This window comes from Hermetia illucens, chromosome 2 (assembly GCF_905115235.1).
Source record: "Hermetia illucens chromosome 2, iHerIll2.2.curated.20191125, whole genome shotgun sequence".
Lineage (NCBI taxonomy): Eukaryota > Metazoa > Arthropoda > Insecta > Diptera > Stratiomyidae > Hermetia > Hermetia illucens.
The window spans coordinates 19,218,369-19,244,453 of record NC_051850.1 but is presented as its reverse complement, the minus strand read 5'-3'; the positions used below and the strand labels follow the sequence as shown (position 1 = coordinate 19,244,453).

Below are 26,085 nucleotides of genomic sequence, written 5' to 3'. Positions count from 1 at the left end.
ATCGTGTGATCAAGCTCTTAACACCTTCTACAATATCCTCTCTGATCTCCTCTTCTGTTATGTCCCTTCTTCCCCTCCCTGCCTACGTTCGTACCCAACTTGGTTCACAACGGAACTTCATATTACCATTCGCTTGAAACATACACTGCGGGAGAACTTTCGGGCTTCTAAAAATGACGCCGACCTTGCTCACTTTAAGGCTATACGATCTACTGTGAAGTCAATTGTCAGAAAAGCGCGTAAAAGGTACCTATTGAGCGTCGAAGCCGCTCTTGCCCGCGGTAACTTAAAACCCTTTTGGTCTCACGCTCACAACTCTCGTAATCCAACACAATCTGTCCTTTCTTCTATCAGCTTCGCTGACTCCACTGCCAATTCTCCACAACAATCCTGCGAACTTCTCTGCACCTACTTCTCTTCAGTGTTTTCTCTCTCGAGCCCTTCACCCTCTACACCTTTCATAACCACAGACTCCTCTGAATCACTAGCCATTCCTCTCCTTGCGCCTTCCTTGGTTGAGTTCCTCATTGGTAACCTTGACCCCAATGTCGGACCTGGCCCCGATGGGCTTCCTAATCTCTTCCTCCTTAACTGTAGAAAACACATTTCCCTCCCCCTGTGTATAATCTACAACAAAAGTCTAGATGAATGCTACTTTCCCCGTGTCTGGAAAGAGGCCCTTCTCATTCCTATCCTCAAGAGCGGAGGCCCTTCCCTTGCTGTGAACTACCGTCCCATTTCTTTTCTCTCCTCTTGCTCCAAAATCCTAGAAAGATACGTCAACGACTGGTTGACCGCGCACTTCGGTCACCTCATTGTCAAAGAGCAGCATGGTTTCGTGAAACATAGATCAACGGCTTCAAATCTTCTGGTCTTTACCAACTTTGATGCTAAACGCCTGAATTCACGACAGGAGGTACATGCTGTTTATACTGATTTCTCCAAAGCCTTTGACACCGTTGACCATAACATTCTCCTCTCTAAACTTTCATCGCTAGACTTCGCTCTCTCAGTCATCTCCTGCTTTTGCTCCTATCTCTTATACCGTTCCTGCAAAGTTTCTTTTCATGGTCACTCATCTGGTTCCTTCTCTCCTTTCTCTGGTGTTCCCCAAGGCTCTACACTTGGCCCACCTACTATTCCTGTTTTTTATTAATAACCTCGCCTCCATCCTCACCTTTCCGTATTTGCTTTACGCAGGCCACCTTAAATTGTTTGCCTCCGTTTCGTCTCCATTGGACTGTGCTCTCTTACAATCCAACCTTGATAATTTAGCCGTTGGTTGCGTGAACAAGCCTATTTCCTTAAACCCTCCCCATCATCCTTTTCCTATTCTCTCAGTGGTCAACCCCTTTCACTACTGACCTCCTTCAAAGACCTGGGTGTAATATTCAACGATAAACTTCGTTTCGATTCCCACTTCGTTGACATCATCAATAGAGCTTCCAAAATGTCTGGTTTTATCGTACGTTCTTCGTCCGACTTTACCTCAATTCAGCCCTCCTTAACACTCTTCAATTCCCTTGTCAAAAACATCCTTGAATATTGCTGTGTAGTCTGGTCCCCCTACCGCATCCGTGACGGCCGCGCTCTTGAAGCTGTACAGCGTAAATTCACCCGGACCCTCTTTTATAAAAAGAACCTTCCACGGGTTCATTATCTGTCACGACTCCGTACCCTCAATCTCCCCTCTCTACAGCAACTTCGTATCTTCCTTGATATGTGTACTCTTTTCAAACTCTGCAATGGTCTGTTGGACTGCTCCGCCAACTCGGATATTACTTTCCGTATCGCCTCGTTTTATAACACACGTAATGCGGACATTTTTGATGTACCCTTCGCCGAGCTCGAGATTTACTTTCACTCTCCGATCCCGAGGTTTTGCCGGTCCTACAATGCCCTACAGCTTGGTTCCTTTGACTCTATGTCCCTCTCTAACTTTAAGCGCAAAATATGCCATTTACTTGCTCCTCCCTCATAGGACAATATGTAATAACAAATTTGTTTTCTGTGTATTGTCCCCATTAAATTAATAAATAAATAAATAAATAAATAAATGAACAGTGTAATGAGGTCATTACTCACAGTGGCAGCGTTCTACCCACAACTGAATGATTTAAATCTTGCTATTGCTATCGCTGGGAACATTTGTGCAATTTGCATAAAGTGACCTTCCATAAATGACATTCTTTGTGATCGACGCAATGCCTGAAATCCAAAATCCACCGTAGTGTAGCCTGAGTGTTGGCCGACTGCAAAGGCAATGAACCCCGCCTGGCTACTTCTTGAGAGTAAGATGTTCTATTGGATCGGTGGCCTAACCCTCTTCCTTTACATCCGAAGTGAAGACCTCCGCAATCGACATGGGATTGCTACAATCGTGGGAAAAAAGGTCAGAGACGTTACCAATGGCGTAGTCATATAGTTAGCGCTAGATAGCTAGGATTGGTCTGAATATGGAAGTGGATGGAAAATGGCAAAAAGGTTCGCCTCTCTAACTTTACCTGGACTAAAAAGGCCAAAAAAGGGACGTATTCGATCAAGATCAACGGGCCCCCGACTGAGAGGCGGGGGGGGGGGGGGGAGTTCCCAGGAAAAGTTGCCTTAAGTGATGTCAAGGTTATTCTGGAATCTATTTTATATAATTTTTCATTAAAATCTCTCAGATAATATCATACTGCCCCAATTTCAATTTTAAATATTTATCTACGTCATTGGGTAGATTTCCAATATAAACATATAAGGTGATGTGAAACTAAAATTCAATTAAAACTTGATGCATTTCGCCAAATGACTCAACATTCTAATTTATTCTATATCAACTTGAAACATGTTCACAACAGGTATTACCTGAAACTATTATATATTTGCCATTGGCAATTCACTTGGTTTACCGAGAATACTTCTTCTAATTATCTATAACTTTGCTGATGCAGCTCGTCCTAGAAACAACCGCCATAAACAGCGAGTTCAAGCATTCAATGATTGGACCTTCCAGGCCAAATTAAGGAAAAAGAAACGCATAAACTCCCCAACAATTCCCAGCCACATTAATTTATGTTTTAATCGGACAAGTTTCAATAAATGATATCGTTTCATTGGAATGAGCATAAATTAATTTCAATGAATTCCACATTTGTTGGTCCGATTATAACAAGTGGTTGAATACTTGTGGGATAGTTTATGCTAATGTGTATGCACGTATGTTCATTTACATAAATGCCTGTGGATCTAGTTTCAACTACACATAGAAACGATTAATTTGATTAGAGGGAATTTCTGATTTGGTAGTTCTGAAGCCGCCAACCTGGATTTCTGCTTAAACGGCGTTTTTACATTCCACATTGTTTCAAAATATAAATTTCTGTAATTATTAATTTAGTGGTTCAAATGAGGAAATACCACTTCCACATCGTACAAGTTACTAACATGCAAATGAGTTAAAACTTTATTATTTGTGTAAATTGATCCTGTTGACATATTTGGGTCTCTAGGAAGCGTGTGGCTTATGAAACCGTCTTGTGAGCGACTAAGTCACGCTTCACAACTGCTGGTACCACTTCGCGTGTTTCGACTTCTGGAAAAGTGCCTGTTGTGCAGTTATCGGTATCTAGATACATAAGCAAATGGAGCACCAGGTTGCATTATAAATACTTTGTAATGACACATTTACATCTACTCCACTTCCCACAATATCAAACCATTCACCACTTTTAATCGCAATTTAAACTAGTGCGCAGCAACCATTCTCCTTGGAACAACAAGAATAACTTTAATACGCGACATTTCTGTAAACAAAGATGCTATCGAATCAAAAATAATGTTTAACTTGCCATCAAAAATCGATTTTTTTTATCTTTTTATCATTTACTAAAAATGTAAAGATTGCACTGTTTACAAAGTCTATTTATTATTTACGTCTTGTGTTTCAATTTGGTCAGGTAGGTCGCATCGAAATAGATAGCTTTGCGTGGGCTTCGATAACTTTCCTTCTTCAGAAAAATTCGTTTTGTTTTACGAGTATACGAGTAGTGCTGCATTACATCTTTTCGTTTAGTTTTTTTCGAGAACATTATAGATATGTCAAGATCCAATGGGTAGATAATGGCACTCAAGTTTAATTGATTGGCGATTTTATTATGAAATCTTTTTTGGAAGCCGAATCAGTCGGATTGAAATTGGAAATTATAATAAAAAATATTTTTATTTTTACGATTCATCCCATACAGTTACAAAACACGTGTACGTGTAGGATCAGTTCGTTCTCTTATTGTCTCAATGAACAAGCTCTTTCATATATAAACCTACTTCAATATCTAATTACAACCTTCGACTATAGGCACCATTTTAATTACCACTGGTGAGTGGAATTAATTGTACTTTTAGAATATCTCATTTATCTTCTGGTTCCAATTTTTTCTAGCCCTTATCAATATTCGTCAGCTCCCTCAAAACCTTGGATATTGTTCCCTTAATGGACTACCCTACTTACTTTGAAATTTTTAATCCTCCTTAACTCCTTTTGAATCCTTCTTTTAATCCTCCTTAAATGTGTAGTCCTTTTAAGTGTTGTTAATTGTCTGTCCCTTTTCTGACATTACCTGCAACTCACGTAATGCGGTCGTCCTAATGATGCCTGCATTATTGACAGTGATTCTGACCTATTAAAAACTTAGCGAAGCTTACTTTCGGAGAGCTTTAGGTCTCCATTGCCTATGTTCCTACCCTTTTCAAACAGCATATAAAATCCAGCACAATCATAGTGGTTGCTGCCACAACATAACCAAGCTCTAGGTATTAGCAGTATCAGAAACTCAATATTTTTTACAGTCACACCTTTTACGTCTTTTTAAAGTTTTTCCACTTTGATGTGGTCGTAATGCCCTTCTAATTTGACATTTATCTCTTCTTCATCATCAATGGGCCAACAGCCGCTCTCCGATCTAGGCCTACCTTAGTGGGGAATTCCAGGCATCCCGGATTTAAGCTTTCTTTTTCTACCATGTATATTATCCTTACAGACTTTTCGGGCTGGAACGTCGTCATCCATACGAATTAAGTGATCTGCCCACCGCAACCTATTGAACCGGATTTCATCCACAACCAGGCGGCAGTATTCTAATTCTCCTCTCATCTCCTAACTTTATTTCATGGAAATGTGGTTTTCCTTTAGCCTCCATTTTCTACTCTTGGTTCTCGGACGACAGAACAGGGAGCCACCTTATTCAAAACAATGTTGAAACTGTCAAGAATTGATTGCATATGTCAGTCGCTTTACGACAAACATATTGTTAGTGCCACTTAAAATTTGTTTGGCGGTCATAATCTTATCCAGGATTCAAACTGGGCGAAATATCCAGAGAGTTTCACTTTCACTATGTATCCTTTTCTAGAATTCGCAATCATGACAGCCCCCGTTTCCCATCCATTTGTGCCATTTCAGTACGTACTTCACCGGTCCTCCCAATGTTTTCCCATTGCAACCAAGGTTAGAATGACTGCAAGGCTATAGAAATGGTCTCTTCCGGGAAGGAATATACCAGCTATTTACCACCACATTGCTAGTAAAAGGTCCCAGTAACATCTACTGTGGGGCACAATAGTTCTTCAAGGACGCGGTGCGACTTTCCCTTAACAGAATAATAACATCTGCTGTGACGATGTTCTCTCCGAACTCAACGTGATTCGTGTGCCGAAATTCCTTTTAGAGCTTTCTGAAAGACTACCCCGAGACAAGTTTCACTGGGTACTGGGTCATTCCCGGCAATAGGTCTTTGATTTCAAGAAGTGTAGTTAAACGAGTGGGATCTAGGGGCGACAGCATTTGTAACCACTAACCGGTCGCTACCAACTTATCTATCATGCTTTTTGAATCCATAGTGGAGTGGTTCCGCCGAAGCCGATAGTGTCGCTCCATTACCCCATAGCCATTCCCACGACTCAACCGTTAATCTTATTCGCAACGGCTACGCTTACTACCATAATAAAAGGCTCTCCTCGTTAACGTGTCAGTCGAAATTTCATTTACTTCTCTGAAAGTGCTTGTATGTCCGATATTTGGGAGTAATCTAATATGTGTCGCTTGATCGCGAAATTGATTTGCAAGAGTTAATCCGCCGTCAACTCGCAATGATATACATAGATTTACGCCAAACGCATTTACCGAAATTTCGAATAATCCGTTCCTAGTGTTTTGTTAGGTCAGGTGCATAGTTGCTTGGTTTAATCATTTGTACCCAAGCTAAAAATCATTCCAAAATTGCTTATGCGTACTGTTTCCATTAATTCAATAATGATCTCTTTCTTTCGTTCGAGATATTTCTCTGATTTCTTAAGTTACAGTTCAAGGATTCTAATATCTCTAAGTGCGAATGACATTTTTTCCTTGACCGTGGTGATTCATGTACTGGTGTGCCGGTGTGCCAATGGCCCTTAGATAGTTTCACCATCCCCATCCCATTTGGCAAGCCATTAATAGCTGTGCTTGGCATTGCACGCAGTCATGCGCTTGCAACCACGTGGCCTCATATCAATGTACTGCATCACATACCCTAAAGCCAGAACTAATTTCCAGAATTTTTCTCGAGCACGCCTCCTTCAGGGTCAACTTTTGTTGCTTCGAATATTAGGTGGCGATCAACACCCACTTCAGCAGAGAACAATCTCTGCGTTAGCATAACATAGATCGGCTTAATTAAAATATTATCAACACCATGCGCTCTGGCAAACGCTCCCTCAATGTCCACGAACACCTCTATGGTGCACACACTCTTCAGAGTTGCATCCTTTATCCTTGAAACCAAAGATTGAAGAGCAAACTCTCAGGACTCTCCACGCTGGTAAGCATGTTGGTTTCCATTAAGTGGGTGCAACCTAAGTGCCTTCCCACGAATATGACGCTCAGCCAATCTCTCCAAACCTTCCAGCAAGAATGAATTCAAGCTGATCTGTCTGAAGTTCTTTGGATTGGATTAGTTATCTCTCTCCTTCTGTATGAAGATTACCTTAACCTTCTGCCAAGAGGTAGACACATAGCGCAAAGCAAGACATACTTGAAAAGCATTTCTTAGCAATTGCTCTAAGGGCTCCATATCTTGACTTAGCATTTTTGGATGGATGCCATCCATGCCAGGTGCTTTAAAGTATTCAAAAACAGTATAGCAACTCTCACATTTTCATTGGTAACAAACAACCGCTTTCGCAGTGTTCAGTTCACCTTGCAATACTTGTGTGTTGCAAGGGTTGCTAGAACCGTCAACCTTCCCCCTTCCACTTCTCTCACCAGTTCTCCCGTGTAGTTCCAAGAGGGTCTATACTGATACCAGACTGGAACTCGTGAAAGTACTATCGGGTTTTCTAACTTGGCCGACTCATCTCTTTTAAGGACTCTGCACAGCCTTGAAGTCTCTCTTTCGTCTTCCAGTTCCTCACAGTACGGTCTAAAAGAGTGACGTTTCGAACACTTAGCGAACCTCTTATATTCACGCTGTGAGTTCCTAGAATTTGATCAGTCTTCGTTCTTATTGTTTTTTCGGTTCAGAAATCGTTGATAGATGATTTCCTGAGTTTCCGTAGTTCCCGGTTCCACCGCTTGGCTTCGGGAAATAGGACAAGCCTCTTCGCAGCACTCTAAAAGTGTGCAATTTAGAATTTTCAAATCATCTTCTAGTCCTTAGTCGCATAGGGAGGTGCACTTTATAACCAGCAAGTTTATTGAACTTTGTCCAATCCGTTTCCCTAGCATTCCGTATTACAGGTCCTTCGCCCGCAATAGTCAGATTGAATTCTAGGTATCGGTGATCAGACAGTGAGACCTCATCTAGCATCCGCCAGTGTGTAATCAACTCTAACATTTTTGAAATACAGATTGTTAGGTCAACTACTTCACTTCTTCTCGGTCCTATGAACGTAGGGGCGCACCTTACGTTTGCTCTCATGAGACCAACTGAAATGAAGAAATCAAACAGATTCTCTCCTGTTAGATCGCATTTCCTACTGCCCCAACAAACGTTCGCATCGCAACCTATTAAGAGTTCGAGACCACTTGATTCTGCAAACGCTCCTTGATTCCTTAGTTCTTGCGTCGGCGGAAGACACAAAGAATCATATCATAAATAACCTGGGGCAGCTATCATGCTTCTCCTCTCGCTATTAATCTGATATTTTACGTTGACCGTAACTAGATCTTAGGGACAGAACTGTTTCAGCATGGTTGCCTCTAACCGCCGTCACATCAAGACACAAGCTCCAGGTCTTATGGATTTTTAATCGTAAAAGATCCTCTCCACCTTTACTGATCCAATGCCACAGATTTTCTTAAATCGAACCTATGGCTCTTACACCAAAAAAATGTAGGGACAGTCCTGCAGCTTTGTTAGCCACGAGGCTGCAACATTATTCAGTATGCAGTATCCTTCCACTCCATTCCTAGCTTACATTCATCGTCGAACTAGCCGTTCCGACTTATCTTGCGGCTGGGGCCAAGTATGTTTGTGGTTGTATCAATGATAACGCCCTTCAGGTGTTGTGAAGATCATTTGTTGATGCTTCATCTCCAGGATCTCTGTTGACTGCGTTTTTTTTGCGGTATCCATTTCTCTCTTATAGGATTGACAGAGGGCTGTGCTGGCTTCAGTATTAACTCTCACCTGATTGTCAAAGGGAATTCTAGGTGGTGTTGTAATTCGTACCCGGAGCACCTTGCCAACGAGGTAGTGATCCGTGTCTATATTGCCTCCCCTCTCCTCCTTTACGTTTTGACATTCTTAAAGGCTGACGGGTGGCATCATTCAATCAACACTTGGTCAGTTTGGTTGAAAGTGTTCCCGTCTGGAGAGGCCCATATTTATTTGTGGTACTTCCAACCAATATTTCGTGTGACACTGCTAGTTTGTTAGCATTTGAATTTTGATGTAAGCTATGGAAGCTAACGTATCGCCCGAATACGAGCTCCGTCCCTACTTAACTGTTGATTTTGATATCATCCCTGGAATAGGCTTCGAGGGTTAGTTCTACTGCCTCGTAGAAGGTATCCTTCTCCGATTCCCCGATGGTTTAATGGATGGCCATTATAATATATAGTGTAGCGGCTGTCCTCCAGGAAACCGGTCCCTGTCCAATGCATCTCTTGCAATGCTGTTACATCAGCCTTATATGCGCCAAACGTTATTCCGTTTTCGTTGTCGGGTTCGTCGTTGTAAAGTCCATCCTGTCCAAGACTCCTTCTATGGCTTTGCAACAGCGATTTTCCGTGTAGGGTTGTCAGCCTTATTTAAACTGCAACCTGGAGGACCAGTCGGTACACTTTGTCCCGTTTTTAGGCGTGGGAGACTCGCCTTCATCCTTCTCGGTCTTCAGTTTTCTATTTGGAAAGAACTCCCAGGATCAGAGCCATTCTGTGGAATCGGAAATGTATTCATAACTACGCCATTGAAAAATGAACAAGTACGGCTGAGTGAACTTTAATAGGCGGACTTATCAGGAATGGAACAATACAAAGCGTTTAAGGGGGGTGCAAATCACGCTTCTCGCTTCATATCTAGGTTCAGTCTGCTGTAGGAAGGTGAAGGTGGCAAATAACGTGCAGACAGGTAGGGTGCAGTTCAACTTGGTATTCCTTGGATCCCTGGGAGTTCAGAACTGAATTGGGCCCTCCGGATTTTGACATTGCTTTATTTCAATTTCCGAAGGAGGAGTGCTCCTAGGAACTCACGTAGCGATACAGAGGTCAATCCACTGCTGCTTGGATACACACCAAACAGTTGTGCTTATTTAGTAATCTAAGTGTGGCGCAATAAAATGAATTTTCTTAATATTTCTATATAAATTCAAAAATCATGCATTGCACAATAATTTTCCCGTTTCCATCCAAAGTTCAAGCTACAATATACTGCGTTTCAAGGTTCTCATTTTCTCATATGTTGGGAGCATTTTAGCATACCTCATTCTATCATAACTCATTAAACTTCCCGAGATCAAGCGGTGAAGTCGAGATTACTATTAGATACAAGCATCGAACCAATTGTGTCTGATAGATTAATTTAATCGCGATTCAAAATCCATTTCTGCCATGACCCAATTTGTGAGAATTTATATAACGGGTTTGGTAGATATTCAATTGGCAGATCAAATGCTTTGAATACAAAATCGCACGAGACCCCAAGAAACATGTTTTATAAGGCTTGCACTAAACGCTATGTAAATCAACCGCTTTTCCAAGAAACAAACAAATAAGCTCATATCGCTTAAGGAACAATGTCCCTCATCTTGGACTTCCTGTTGGGTTTAGAATTTCTGATTCCATACGCAGCCAAGAGGGGTCGACAGAATATGTATCTTTCCCCCGAGGTGAATAGTTTGCCCACGGAAGGTCATTATGTTGACTGCCTCGTGATGTTGGGCTTGTTCAATTGATAGTGAAAGTGGCCCCAGCTTCGTGCCGCTACGAACAACTTTGCTAACAAAACTTCAAAGATCTCGCGGAAATTTCTCCACACTCCCCGGCATGTGAACCATCCACAATCATCATGTTCATGTAACACAACAGGTGAGCGGCACATACTCACCTTGCACCATTGGGTTTGCCAGCTAAGTTAGTTTCTTGGCGCACTTCTCCGTTGATAGCCAAAACTATACACGTTTCTTGAGTTTTGTAGTTTTTAACGGAGACTAAACTGAAATTTTGCAAGCTTTTTGCAGATACTCGTAGTATAAATTTTTGGATAGTCCGTCATCATTGTTTTGAGCGCAACAGTTTCGCCCGCAGCTGAAATATAAGTTTTATTGCCAAAGAGCGTGTTTTTGAGTATAATCGACAGTTTTGCACTATCTGGTGTTAGCAACTTAGACGTGGTGTGTAATGTGCAATGCTGGGTTTGATGTGTGGTGAAATGTGACTTCTTCTGGTCCTCCCCTTCTCACTCGTCAATAAATCGAAGAGTTTTCAGCGTTTAGTGGGCTTCAGGTTGCCGCGGTATTAGAGACTGTCTATTCCGAAAGTGTATTTCAGTCGCCTCCAAACGTACGCTACTGATGAATATTACACACTTAATTATACTTCGCGACACATTGCTAAATTTTGCGTGTTTGCTCAACAATTTAAGCATTTAATCGTGCACTAAGTTGATACCCAAACAAACGTCTTTTTTGAGGGAATACCTGCGTGAAGTTGTGGCTCATTACAATAGAAGTGAAAGAGTGTCTCATCGCTTTGTGGAAACAAGGTTGTTGCATCTTCGAATCCCACCGATCTTATGTGCTTATGGTGCTCATGTCCAAATCTGCAGTTTTAGCCGCCTTCAGACATACCAGTGAGTGTAAATTGCGCAATGTTTCAATTCGATCGTCAACAGGAGTAAATAAACAAAGATTGAATGTTTTGAAAGAAATTATCAAGAAAAAAGTTTAAAAAGTGTAAATAAACGATTTTCCACTCGTTGAAAAGTATTAATCATTTAGCACTTGGAACGTGATTTCATTTGATAAACACTACAGAAAAGATACAAATATGATCTACGAGCACAGTCCAGTGGCAACAATTGTCAGGCTTTATCTCGGTAAGTGGTTTATGATGCATCCCTCGCTTGCACAATAAGTACACAAATTTCCCTATAAGTATATAACAATAAACATAAATACAATAAATACTACGATACATTATGAGGAAGAAAGTTGTGGAAATTATTGGGGACTAGAATGGTTTAGCAGCTTTCAAGGTGATACATTTCCGGATTTCCGGCAAGTTTTCACATTTGCCATGAAATTATTTAGAGATTCGGAGATTTTTTGATGTAGATACGCAAATTGGCTGCTATCAGAGATGCTTTCGACATTGATACTGTGTCTCTATTTATTCATATTGTATTATCAGTATTTAAATTTCTTGGGGTTTTCCATATTTTAATCCCGTTTTAGACTTTGATAAACTCTGCGGATTGTTATGGGAAATTTATTTGAGCTCGCAAGGTGTTCAAATATTGTAAATCGATGAGGTATTCAGAGTGATATATAATTCAGGATAGTTGGTTTTATGGTTTGTTTGAGAATCACACAAGTACCGACTATATAATTAGTATGATACCAGCGAACTAGAGATGTTGCATAACTAGACTTAAAGGCTTTTGAGATTATATACAAAAAATCTGCCTTAAGGGAAGTGATCCATCTTATTAAAATCATGCCACAATTAGATCAATTGATTTCCGCTAAATAATTTTCTTAGATCTAGTTACCCCCTTAGACTTAATTCCCTACCTTACGTTAACCAATTTTTTAGAACTATTTACCTTCCTGCACATGATGTAACCGGCTCTAGCTATCTAATCCACTTAATCCAATTACAGTGTTCAAAATTCTTACCAAAGCAAAACGGCTTTCTAGTGGCTTATTACGCAGTTCCCCTATTGTATGGAATGCTAAGTTACTACCTATCATCTATTACCCCAACCATCAATAGTTGGAAAACCGAAGATTCCTTTTAAGCAGGTCCAGATCCAACCGCTTTTGAGAAGAAAACAGGTATTAAAAAATTACATGGGGATTAAAAGGTGGCCTGCGTGGTCATGCTGAGGCGAGGAATTGCAGTACCTATCAAGTAGTATATTTTTTTTTTGAATACCATTTTTTTAGAAGCAGGTCCCACGTAGGACGCTGTATTTTGCATTTGTGTTCTTTTTAGGACCTCGCCTGTGACTTCTACAAAATTGGCAATAATAATATAATGTACCTATAGAGACTATAAATCTACGCAGGTAGAATTCATTCACTCTTTTAGATTTCATGCTGGTCGGATTCAATACAATAGAAGATAATACTGAACTGGTTACTAGTTGGTGCTGCATGTACCTGGTCTGTCTTATGAAATCCCCTGGTTGAGATTAGCGACTTCTTCAATAATTAGACTAATTGGGAAAACGTGGTATTTGAAATCTTCTTTTTCTCCAGCCTTTTTCCCGTTCACAAGCGGGGTCGGCTCGTCGTGATCGGTTTCGCCATTTGGCTCTATCAAATGCCTGATCTGGATGCAATCTCGAAGCTTTTGAATCCTCATCCAGCGTATCAAGTCACCGTTTTTTCGGCCTGTTTTTTGGCCGTTTACCATCGACCTCGATGTTTAGACCAATCTTGGCAAGTGAATTCTCGTTAGCGCGAATCGCGTGACCATACCATCAAAGACGAATGTCTCGCAAATTCTCCACGATCGGTGTAATCCCATAATGATCGCGGATATCCTCATTTCGGATGTGATCAAAACGTGTCACGCTACTAGTCCAACGCAACATTGTCGTCTCCATTATCGCAAGACGTCGTTCATTGTCTTTTATAATTGGCCAACACTCAGAACCATAGAGAGCGACAGGACGGAGGACATTATGGTAAATTTTAGATTTGAGATATTCATTGATACGTCGATCACAAAGAACACCAGTTGCGGAACGCCACTTCATTCAGGTTGCGTTAATGCGTGAAGCAATTTCATAGCGCAATTATATAACATTGACCGGAGATATTTAAGTCGCTCAGTTCAGGACAAGTCACTGCCGCTGACAGTGATTGTGCCTGTTTCATGAGGATCGGTCACCAAAAACTCAGTTTTATTTAGATTTAATCTGAGACCGTGTTACATAGGGTGATTATTCCATTTTTGGACAAGTTGCTCGAGATCATTTTTTGTATTACACGCTAGAAAAACATTATCTGTATGGTGTATAGTTTGCTGGATGTTGGATGTCCCATGTGACGGTGTCCATAACAAGAACAAAGAGGAGTAATGAGAAGGCGCTTCCTTGATGAACACCCCTTGATGAACACCAACAGAGACATGAAACGGTTTCGATACACCCGCCACACTTGGAACCTTACTGTTCGGAACGTGCTAGAACAATTGAATCCAGCGCAAGAGTTTCTCTGCTACTGTTGTATTGTTGTAGAGCATACCAGATGAGTTCGTGTGGCACGCGGTCAAACGCTTTCTCTAAATCCAGAAATGCAGTGTAAAGAGGACGATACTTCTCCCGGTGTTTCTCCACGAGTAACCGCGTAACGTGTATTGCGTCAGTAATTCCGCAACTTTTGACAAATCCGGCTTGAGTCACGATTATTTCAATGATTTTGCTGATATGGTTGTCAAGAATGCGTTCAAAAACCTTCATGGTATGGAAAAGTAACCGGATTGGACTCTAATTTGATCATTCTGCTGGACTACCTTTATTTTCCCATATTGGAAGTGGGGTACTTTCTTGCCTGATAGTGTTCTCCCTTCCTGAATAGCCCTATTGAAGAATTCACTGAGCTAAACTGTTGGGACGCTTTCCAGAGCTCATATGTGATGTCGTCAGGCCCTGTGGGTTTCCCCGATTTCACTCGTTTTATTGCCCCCGCGACTTCAGTTGCACTGACAGTTACGTCACGGTGTTCTTCGTCGGTATCTGTCCCGTGGTCTTCCACGATCTTCTTTAGACACGGATTGATTTTATGACCACAATCAGAGCCTCGCCGCAGCAACCTACAACGGAACCAGTCTATACCAAGTGCATGGTTCAACATTCATACTGGTGGATGCAAAACCTACCTAAATCTCTACCGATCTAAGGAGTACGGCACCCGTGTTGAAAGGCAACACCACGCTGAGACCCAAAAGTCTTTCTTCGCTGGATCGCCCATGAAGCTCCCACTAGGGGGCCAATCGCAAACAACCAAGCTGAACGTACATTTTATTTCAACGTCGTCATTCTAAAGTAAAGTATCTCGGTTGATGCACAGCTTACCTGGCTTGGTAACTCCAAGGGTTGCATAGGCCGCTTTGTGGATCGTGGTTTTCATTTGGTTCCACGATTCCAACGGTTCGGTAATCGCGTAGGTGAGATCATTTCTTCTTTCTTCTCACGAAATCGACACCATTTAATGCGCGGCGTTCCTGTTCGTCCCTCACATTGTTTTATCGGTGGCTTAATTCGCTCGACGGCCGATGTTGAGGTGCGATGGTGTCATAGGGAACAATCTTGCAATCGGTGACGGTGGTAAAATGTCGGCGTCTTATGAGAACATAGTCTATAAATTGTAGAAAGATGAGACAATCGTTGGATGAACAATGTATTCATAAGTATCCTCTATCATGATGCTACTACCGCCGTGTTTAATTGTTGGCTCAATACTATGTTCTTCTTGAGCCACTTTTTTTAAAGTTTTTTATTGCGTAATGAACACTAAACATTGTGTTTTTTGTTTTTCAGTTATTTCCTGAAATGCCTTTATAATATTTAATAATCAGTTAATTGGAGTCGCAGTATAGCTGCCATTGTGTCGAGCTGAAAAGGGGATTCTAGTTTAGACAGCCGAAATCTAGATGTATTTTGGGGCGTAATAAAAATAACCCAGAAACATTTATTGTATGGGTTTTGTTATCAGTTTTTTACTGACATTTAAAAAAAAGAAATCAAAACAATAAGACAACCAAAAAGTTTCCAAAATTGTGGAAAATAAAAAATTCGGCTCCTGGTTGACATGATTCCATCCTTCTCTACCTCCTCCTAGAATCATGAAATGGCAGTAATATAGGCTATAATACAGAGCATTATTCTGCCAAGTTTGGTGGAAATCCCACTATTACTACCAAGTTATACAATAAAAGGTGAAGGTTGCCGTTTTACTAGAAATTCGAAAACTTTGAATATTAGAAGCCCCCGAAAATGGATATTCTGACATACATATATGCATATACATTACGTGCGGGGCGGAGGGATGTTTTTATAAAAAAAAGTACACAAATCGTTTATACCTGAAGCCTCCAGCTTCCGGTTTCCCGACTTGTTTATAATTCTTCCTGAAGGTTCCAGTTTCCTTCGTGATGTTCTTCTGCGCTTTGAATATGCATTCTGTCATCTTCTTTTGAACTGCTTACAGGAGACTTCCAGCTATTTTGAAGTTATTGGCACGATGTATAAAACATAGAGAATATTAGATATAGGATCAAGAAAGGCAATTCGGTTCGACGGACCAACTGCCAAGTAATACCGCCCTCGGCAGATATATGTGGGATGTCCTTTAATGCCTTTTCTATTGCTTGCTGCATCTTTTTGTCTAAGACCGGATACCGGTTAAGACGCAGCTTGGTGAGGTGACGTGGCTTACGGTGACTTTTTTCTGAAACAACGAAATGTTCGTACGCAAGGTGACGTGACGCAGTTTATGAGCGTTCGTGAGATGCGGTACTTCATGACGCAGTTTTCACTAGTGACCGCAATCTGCGCTGAGTTAAAGGTAGTAACTTTTGACTCCTTGATCATAACTTATAATTTAAAAAATTGTTAAAGGATTGCTTAACGATACAATTATATTTTTTATTAGAAAATTCGCCTTTAACTAAAAAACAAAAATTAAAATTTCACGAAACCCTTTTACAGGAATATTTTTAAAGTCCTAAATAAAAAAAAATCGAGATTTTTGTTTAGGAATTGAGAGAGTCCTAAGTCCGCCATGATGGAGGGGAGCTTATTGTTTGCACGCAAGTTGCCGAAATCATACGACTTGTGGCTTCATTCAAGGCAGACGCAACTCATCAGACGCTGCCCTGGGAGCAGCGTGATCGAAGTGGTATTTGCTCCCTTATATAAAAACACATAAACATGTGTGAATTATGACCAGAACAAAAAACTTCCTAATAAAATTCGAGCCTAAGCCGGTCTGCATAGAATGGTTTGCAGACTTGTGACTCTCTCAGTTCAGGGGCCAGACGATCGGTTTTCAGTCTATTTACAGATTTCTAAACTTCCGGAGATGCCCAACTTCCATATTCATCAAACTGTGTACAATATTTTGCAGTTAACCATGGTAATATTGTGGTCCTTGTCGATCATATGCCTGGCTAACAAAGTTTTCAGTTGGCCCGCTAAAGGTCGTAAATTCCTTCATCTGTAATCTCTCTTTACCTCGGATCAATGCTCCTATTGAGCTAGCACTCCGAATAGAAATGCACCCCTAGCGCCGTAAAACAGAAATCGGGAGCAGCGTCAGCTTGGTATAAAATATGTTTCGACATAAAAAGGAACGTTGACTTTGTATATAAACTGCTCCCCATCCATTTCAAAAAGTAATGTAGGATAACTAGTACAGGCTAACTTTATCATTTTAGAGGTTATATGTCTCTTCCCCTAACATAAGTCGCACTAATGAGAGTATAATCTGATCCCCCACTGTAGGATAGACTCCTTACAATGAGTATTGACAAGTGCATCTAACTTGCCCGCTTATTTTCGGCGAATATCCCGTCTCCCCTTTTCAGGAAGACAGGGGATATTGTTCTGTCTCCTTTTTCAGGAAGACAGTGCTTCTGAAATTGGTTTAATATACTTAGAGATGTTTATGAAATGCTCGCCTGCTTGCTTACTTATATACATATATTATTGAACCTTGTCGATACTTTATTCTATCCGGTTTGCTTTGCCTTTTTAAGGGTCTGTTAATAGCTCTTGTGCTTCATAAATTAGTTAAGTCGCCATCTTTATCTTACAGTTGGTCTAATATTCACCCAAAATGATGTTTCTAATTCGAATGTGTTTCGAATATCTCTGCTAATCTGTCAACGAATTGAATTGTACCTCAGATATCTTGCATAGGAATCCTAGGTAGTCCGTTGGCCTCAGCTCATCAATTTTTTTATAAGGTTTATCTTGGATAGTGTATCCATGCATTATTTTGTTGAAGCCCTTCCTGTTGACAATTGCTGAATACAGCTTAATCAAAAATTGTTTTACTCGATCCGACGATTTGCAGTATAATTTTGCTTTCTCAGTTTACTGAAGTATCAACAGACAAAAGTGTCTTTTTCAGGTATAGCAGTTATCGCCGCTGAACCGTAATTTGATGAATTTACTCAGAAGAATTCAATGTTCTCTACAGTTTGAAATTTCTTAAGAAACCAGGTTTTCACTGCCCACAATTTAAAAGACACTCGGTACTGGCAAAGCAATATTGGTTAGGTTTGTTTTCCTCAGACAAATTGTATAGGACCCATAAAATTGCTCTGTTTGCCATTCTACTGTAAATATATTTTGACATTCGACCAAGATTGTCTCAGAGTGTTTAATAGTTTCTCGATTGTTATACATGGATTGGCTATCAATGTGCAATTATATGATTCTATAGTCCGACATAGAAGGCTACACTTTCTAGTTCCTAACTAGCATCTTCTTAAGAATATTTCCTACGCCGATGTCCAAGAAAAATTTCAGTTTATTTCTATGAATGAATTGAAGAAGCACTTCATCAGTTAGTGTCTTTCCCTTTCAATTATTTGCGTTACTTTTGCAGCCGATGAAAAGTGGTTGCACCTTTTTCCCACTGTACTCCACCTATTCGATCAACTCGGGCGCGGTTATTGCTCGTCGTGGACAGGGTTTTGAAACGGAAGTTAAGAATCACTCGGCCGCAGATGGTATGAAGAGAAAAGCCAAGCCAAGCCAAACTCCGTTGAAAAATCGTGGTGGCCTTCCCTCTCCCCTTAAAAAGCTATGGCGCTTCAAACGAGGGAGGGGGGTATTTTTATATCATCATGGTTCAGTTTGAGTTGCTAGCCACACCCCGGAAATGGAGGAAAACAGAGGGTATGTAGGAGGTTGCAGAAGGTCTCTCGTTTGTAACACCGTTGCAAAATTGTGGTGATCATCCCTTGCACTCACGCGGGTATGGCGAGGGGAGCGGCCCGTCTCTACAGCCCCACTTACACATCGCGACCATGATTGACCTACCAATAAGCTTACTAGTGATATGAAAGCGCCCTTAACTTTTTAAGGCGCAGTAGCCGTTATAACATGTTAGCGGCGGCAGAGGAGTGGAACTTTTTCCTTTATCTGCATACCTTCCTTAAAAACTCTCCTTCGGGGCGAGGTTGGCAACTCCATTATCAAAAGACTCCCCATTTGAAGGAGGTGACCGCCATGATTTTCCACGGAGTTTGAGAGGGAGGATCTGCTGCGTTTCCGTTCATACCCTCCTTGACCCCTGCGGACTTGGGGTTCAAAATTAAACTTCACCGCTTTGATGTGAAAGCAGCCCCAATGTGAAGGGTAATGCCTTTTTAAGAGGGTGTGTGTTCGCCACAATTATTGGCCGATATTAGAAAGAGGAACGCTCTGCTTTCTACTACTTATCCTCCCCATCCCCTCCCTCTCACGGGGTAGATTAGATAATTCAAACTTCACCATGATGATATAAAAAAACGCTTTAAGGGACAATAACTTTTTACAGAGGGGAGGAGTGAACCCCACGGATTTCCTTTGAATTTTAAAAGGGGGCACATCCCTCTTACCTCTCCATAAATTGTCTGCTCCATCAGGGGGTGTGTTTGAAAATTCGATTTTTATAATTAATTAATTTTCTTTTGGATTTTATTTAAACCACGAACGGTCGGAATTCTAGTCGAATTACCTCGTATTGCATCGTTTCCAACCCGTCAATTAAAGGTTCGAAACAGTCTAGTCTAAATTAACGTATGCATCTTATCTAGCTATTATAAAACTCGTTGAACTAACATCTTAATCCAAAATCTAAATTAAATTAAAGATCTAAGAAAGCAGCGTGAAAATCATTGTTCTCAGAAATCGCTTCTTTTGCAAAGTTATGCTGTTTTTTCGGAACAAAGTACCAGAGACCACAATACACATAATTACAACTTTTTTACCTGCAATGTACATTTATTTGAACAATCTGAATGGCATGGATTTCATAGAATGAAAAGAAATTCGGAAAACTATTTGAATTTACGGAAATAGGCCGTATTTTGAGACTTTCTTTCTAATTGCAATACATACGTAATTATATTGTACAATACGAAATTTTAAAACTTGACTTAATTGAGATTGTTTCCAATTGTTACAAAAAACATAGAAAGCAAAAAAGAAATGAAGAATTGGATCAGTAGTTTCGCGTTATGTGGGAAAAAATATCACCTAGCTTTTTTCCTCCTTAACCTACTATTCGACCGAAAATGAGTATCTTAGATCGAACTTTTATTAATTGAAAGCTGTGTGTAGTAATCAAAAAAAAATAATTAGCCTCTACCAACCAAGTTTCAAGAAATGGATTTTACCAAGAAGATAAAAGGATTTCAAGAGAAGGAGCACAATCCTGCATACATATATGTCAAAATAATATTATATTTTTGGATTAAGCCGTATTGCTAGTGAAGTGACAAGATACTCAAATGCTTGATAATTGACTAGCTTTTCTCGCTTACCAACCTTCTAATTTTCCAGGATTTCATTGATTTTTTAGTATTCCAAATGTGTCATTACAAAAGTTGAAAGCCAATCAAGAAAATTGACAGGAATCCCTATCTAATCGACAAAACTGTATCTGACAAGCTCAGGATAGGAATCAGTCATGGCTTATTCATAATCACGGAATGATTCCTGAAATTACTCGTATATTTCGAATTTTGCATAATACAAACGGTTTGACAAGAATGCAAATCTTTATCTCTCTGCTCTGAAGTCAGATAGTAATTAGCATGAATAATTGCTAATTGTAATCATATTTATTGCACAAATTATACAGATATTACTGGATTTCTGACGAAGCGGTTTTCCGACTGGTTGAATCACAGGCATGCAATTGAAAGTCGATTAGATATTCAGTTAATCAATATGGTAATCGCTAGGTTTTCTTGAAACCCTGTTAAAATGGATACATTTGTTCCTTTAATTCTGATGTAACTACATAATATCTTTCTACCTTCATTTTTCTTATCATTATTACTACGCAGTAAAATAAGTTCCCATTGTAACCTGCTTTTTTTTTGGTTGTAATATAGTGGAATTTTTGTGAACTTCGATATCGGTCTTATTGACAAAATAAGTGAATCAAACTGAATTCCTTGTTCCCATTATCATTAAAACCTGCAAAAATCTTATCAATCCACTTAAGATAACACTTTTTCAACATCTTCCATTTTCCTGAAGAATGTACTTAAACTTCAGCCGTATCTTCAACACAAGTACTCTTTGTAATTTTAGTTCTCTAGAGGTTAGGCAGATATAGATACAACCACGTACTATATTTTCACATATCTATGTGAGTACGATGTTCATTTGTACAAATGTAGTTTAAAAAGAAAAGTAAGTGCAATGACCAATTCAGTTCAATGGTCTTCACGCTTCGTCCATTGTTCACTGACTTTCAGATCTCGAAGCGTAACAATCTGTAAATTCAATTGACTAAACTTGGTCTAGACTATCTAGGCACGAGTATACATGTATATACGTTTGTGTGAATCTAGATTTCTATGCTGAATATGTACGTTTATGGTACATAACATTCATTACTTTTTTTTTGTTGCTTGGAAACGGCTGGCCAATCTAAGCCACCACTAAACCCCAGCGAAGACTCTTCTGCCAACCTGTTTTGCATCTATGGAAATATGTTTCTGCGATAGCAAATAATGATGAGTTATGACTTTTGAATTAACTTAATGACAAGCGTCTTAGCATAGATACAGCTATAGCACACGTCATATATGTCTGCAGTATGTTAATACTTGACCCTCTTGTAGCGACAAAACAAGCAACATTACCCACGAAGGAATTTGTACCCAAAAATGGACTGACTGGCGTTTTGACTGAAAGTTCAATCCTGCCCACATGCACTTAATCCACGAGTATATGGACATATTCGGAGCACATAGTCATACATAGTAAATTGTAGATACATGTGTATCGCCAAATTAGATTGAAACAATTTCTCTGATAAACATTGATGTACTATCACGAAAAAATGCTAACACATTGCAGTTTGTTGCCAAATATGACAAAAAAGGGAACAATTCCTCCGAATAGGCTACAAACTAGCTGTTATCTGCAGTCTAGTTAGTAATTCCGGAGACCATATACACGGTATGGCCATTATTGTTGCTGATTAATACTATACAAATAAGATAATCTGATATTGCATATTTTGCAATCGTAGACAATACGAATTCGAGTTTTTTTTATTTTGAGTTTATTGAATTTACAATGAATATTGATAATCATAATTGCTGCATTGCTGAATGGCAACCATACATTTATAATTGCTGCGTGCACAGTTTTTTTCCCTGAAAACATAACACGAGCTCATAATTTTAGTATCTTTTTTACATAAAATAAGTGTGTTGGTCAACAAATTGTGATCATAAGCGATTCTTGGGTGGTATCACAGGTGTCTTTCACGTAAAGTAATAAATTAACACCATTTATAATAAATTATATAAAGTTCCAATTCCAATTGAATATATTAAGTTGAAAATAATACTTTAGAAATCCACACTAAAAAAAACGGTTCCTCCTATTTTGGCTACAGTTGGTTTTATTTCAACAATTACCGCATTTCGGAAATCAGTTGTTCTCATCATCTGTGCTTCACTGAAAACTGAAAGAAAAACAACTCTTCTGGAGAACGATATTTGTTTAAATATAGCAAATTGTAGCCAAAAAATAAATATCCATTTTTTTTCTTCTCACTTGGAATCCTGGTTACCAATCCTAGTTGTTTAGAAAAAAGGCGTACCCTAATTCTAACATATAGCGTTATGAAATAGCAATAGCAATTTCGTAATACTACAAATGATCATTGACCTTTTTCTTTCATATAGGATTACTTATGCTGCATATTATTATGTGCAATCCCAACATTTGTTAAGCAGATGATTTTGATCGAATTAAGCTCAGTCCGAAGGTGTCCTTGAAGCATCGGTTTTCCTGTCTAAGTATGAAATTTGAAAGAAACCATAAGAACTAAAATGAAAAAATTGATGGGCGTCTTGAATTTGCCCTCGGAAGAAGTTATTCGTCAAAATATTCGGTTCAAGTGGCTCATACGGTTTGCTTGTATTCCTGCGTTGCTGTCGGTGATAAGTGGAGTTATATTATTCAGTTTTCAACATACTCGCAATTATACATTGAGTGAAGTAGCACTCAAATGATTGAAATTTCCAACAATCGACCCTCCATTAAATAGCAGGTGTACTACTACGACGAGAGTTTCCCGGCGTTTCAAAGAGCATCTTTTCCGAACACTGGTACTCCGAAGAGGTCCTTTCCTCTCCATATGAAAAAATCAACTTTACTAGGTTGCGCATGAATTCACTTGAACAACATTTGAGTTAAAGGACATCAAATTTTCCAGCGTAAGCCATCAGAAACTTAGCATTTAGACAAACGGGAGGGAACCATTTTCACCACTCAATTAGGCAATCGTTAGTTTTTTGCCAGTTGTTGGAATTTAGTGAAGAATTATATCTTTTTCCAAATAGGCCCTCATTTATTAAACCTCTAGTATTCTATTATATATGTTCGATTTCGCCATTTTTAAGGTTTTGTGTAAACACAAAACCTTATTAAAATCGGTTTACTGTCTGTCTGTCTGTCCGTCACACGCATTTTTCTCGGAGACGGTTATAGCATTTGGCACCAAATTTGGTAGAAAGGTGGGAACTGTGAACGCTCCCGCATATAATGAGTTACATCCGTTTAAGTCGAATTTAAGGGGGAGTCCCCATACATGCAAAAGGGGGGTGAACATTTTTTTTCATCAAATATAGTCATGTGGGGTATCAAATTAAAGGTCTCGGCTATTACTTTTCGAAGCCGATCTTAGTTTTGACACTTGTTGAAAAGGTGGGGAGTGCCAGGGGTTGAAAGTGGTCATTTTTTTAACAAACCCATTCTTAGAAACTACCCAACCGAAAAATCTGAAAAAAATCAGGCGGCTGCCACTATATGGTGCCTAGGCTTTGAAATACCCTCCATACCGATACCTGTTAAAATAAAGTTAATAATAGTACATTACTAGTTTTTTTAGTAATTGACAGGAAAACCCCCCTTAGGTTCACTCTAGAATCACGAAATTTTGCAGCAATGTAGGCTACAGTATAGAGCATGATCCTGCCAAATTTGGTGAAAATCACACTATTAATAACAAAGTTATACTAGGTTGAAACTGTCGTTCTCTGCAAATTCAAGACTATGAATGTAAATATTACTTGAAAGTGGAAAGTTTCACATAATATATGCATATTTTACGTGCTACATGCTAATGAGACAAATGCACACTCAAATCTCTTTATAAAGGAAATACACAAAACCTTTCATACCTGAAGCGCTGAGCTTCCGGTTTCCCGACTTGTTTAGGTTTGTGATAGCTCTCCTCTCCTGGTCGTCTGTGGTCACTCAGGATGGTCTTTATCCTTCATCCAATCATATTAAGTCACTACATATTTCCGAAAGCTCTTTATATCTCTCTTCCAGTAAGACAAATCCAAATACACCTCGAGGCCGTTAATTAAGCATATAGGATCCGATAATTCAGAGAAATATTTCAATGAGGGTCGACGGTCGTCTCTTAATTACTAATCCGGCACCACCTAAGCATTTCAGATGTTATAACTTCGCCTAGACAAATTCGTGACATTATTTCACGATCTATCTGGTATTTGATTGCACGGGGAAAACGGTGTGGGCTATAATTACAATAGTTTTTTTTATTCAACTATCCGGACACACATCGACCTTCCCACGAAATCTCTATTCCAACTACTATCGTCCAATATTGGATAAATTCAAAAACGTTCAAAAAACAGCCGCAAACTGAAGCAATGCTTCCTTCCTAATAATGTTCACAAATCTAAACCCTCCAAAAACAAAACACTGAGGACAACATCCACGATAGATACTTTCCAACCTAGAACTCTTAGTCTCATATGTTGACACAAGGAAACTTTCTTCCGGGTTCAGATTTCGGGCAAGGCAGCACAAATTTAACACCCTCTGCAACAACAATACATCCAGGCTGCATTATGTCGTTTGCACATGGTGCTGTGCGGTACCAAAAAAGTTTCGCAAACGAACAGACGTGAAGATTTCTCTATTGCCTGTAATGAGCTGTTGGGAAAAATGCACCCGATAGCATGCAATTAGAAGAAAAATTCGAAGCCAATGTTCGGCGTGTTTCTGGATGTCTTAAGTTGTTAGAGCGCTGGGCTGTCGCTTGGGGCATGGAATAGGGTAGTCAGGCCAGCAACGTTATTTTGCTTTGAGGGTTTCCCGAAACTCGACTGCTATTATTAAAGTCAACGCACCTAACTTCAATTCTAAACCGATTATTAAATACTTGTGGATGTGATTAGGTTCGACCTATTTGCAACCACCTGCGAGGTATTCCTAAAGGAAGGAATCTTTCTTATTCAATGCACTCTCTTAGAGCAATCAAGTCGCGACCGGGTCAAAGATTTTGGAGGCCTTATCAGATGTATGCATGCAAACCCGGGTGGTCTGCCCGCGCCATTATTACCTCCCTCCAAAAAACAGTAAAGGAAGGCTCGGCCGAAGGAAACTTCTGCCACAAATGAGGGGGACTATAGGCTAAACCTTACCTAGTGATGTGGATGCAACTGGTCCAATACCAATATGCGGATCAGATTCATGCAGAACAGACATCGTGAATTTGAGAAGGCATTGCGAAATAAGGCGAAGGTCCTTGGTAATAAGGGCAATCGGCTTTGTTGCATTACAAAGTGTGGCAGTATTCCTGAAATCGGACGCAAGGGGATTGAATCCTCGGCGAAAGGTGGGGACAAGTTGACAGGATGCGTTAGGTTCTTCTACGATTTAAGAGCTTGAGCCTTTCTTGGAAGGAAAAGTGCCATAGTAACACTTACGTACCAGCCCTATGGATCCCTGTGTCCCCCGCAGGTGTTAAGGGATCTGATAGTGTATGCCGAGTCGAGCTGTCTTGAACTCTACATAAGTTGTGATGTGAATGTTCAACAGAGGAAAGAATCTATTTGATCCCTTCGCTTCAGCTGGTCGCATTACTGTGAATGTGTGGTATGCTTCAACATTTGTTGGATTATGGAGAAGTGAAGCAATTGTTGACTAGTGAAACTGACAACAACAAAAACTTAAATGTAAATAAATTAACTAGACGACCTCTAAACCGCGCGTATTTTGATTATAGTCCACCTTTTCTGAAATTCATGCGTTGTTTGACTACATTTTCTCTTCAGAAATGCAATGACTTATTAAAGTGGATAGGTTAGCCCGATCGAGACGTTTCGCT

The 26,085-nt window shown here is 39.9% G+C and overlaps 1 protein-coding gene across 10 annotated transcripts in view; it reads left to right on the top strand.

The window, feature by feature from the left end:
• The window catches only part of LOC119647762, a 724,584-nt gene that overhangs the window by 513,895 nt on the left and 184,604 nt on the right, over positions 1-26,085 (top strand). The window contains exon 1 of one of the 10 annotated variants that reach the window (XM_038048891.1): positions 10,591-11,555. The exons of the other annotated variants lie outside the window; for them this stretch is intronic. Within the exon in view, the coding sequence (XP_037904819.1) occupies positions 11,507-11,555 (49 nt within the window). The 5' untranslated portion in view covers positions 10,591-11,506. Of the gene's footprint in view, positions 1-10,590; positions 11,556-26,085 lie in introns of those variants that run through there. 10 annotated transcript variants of the gene reach the window in all.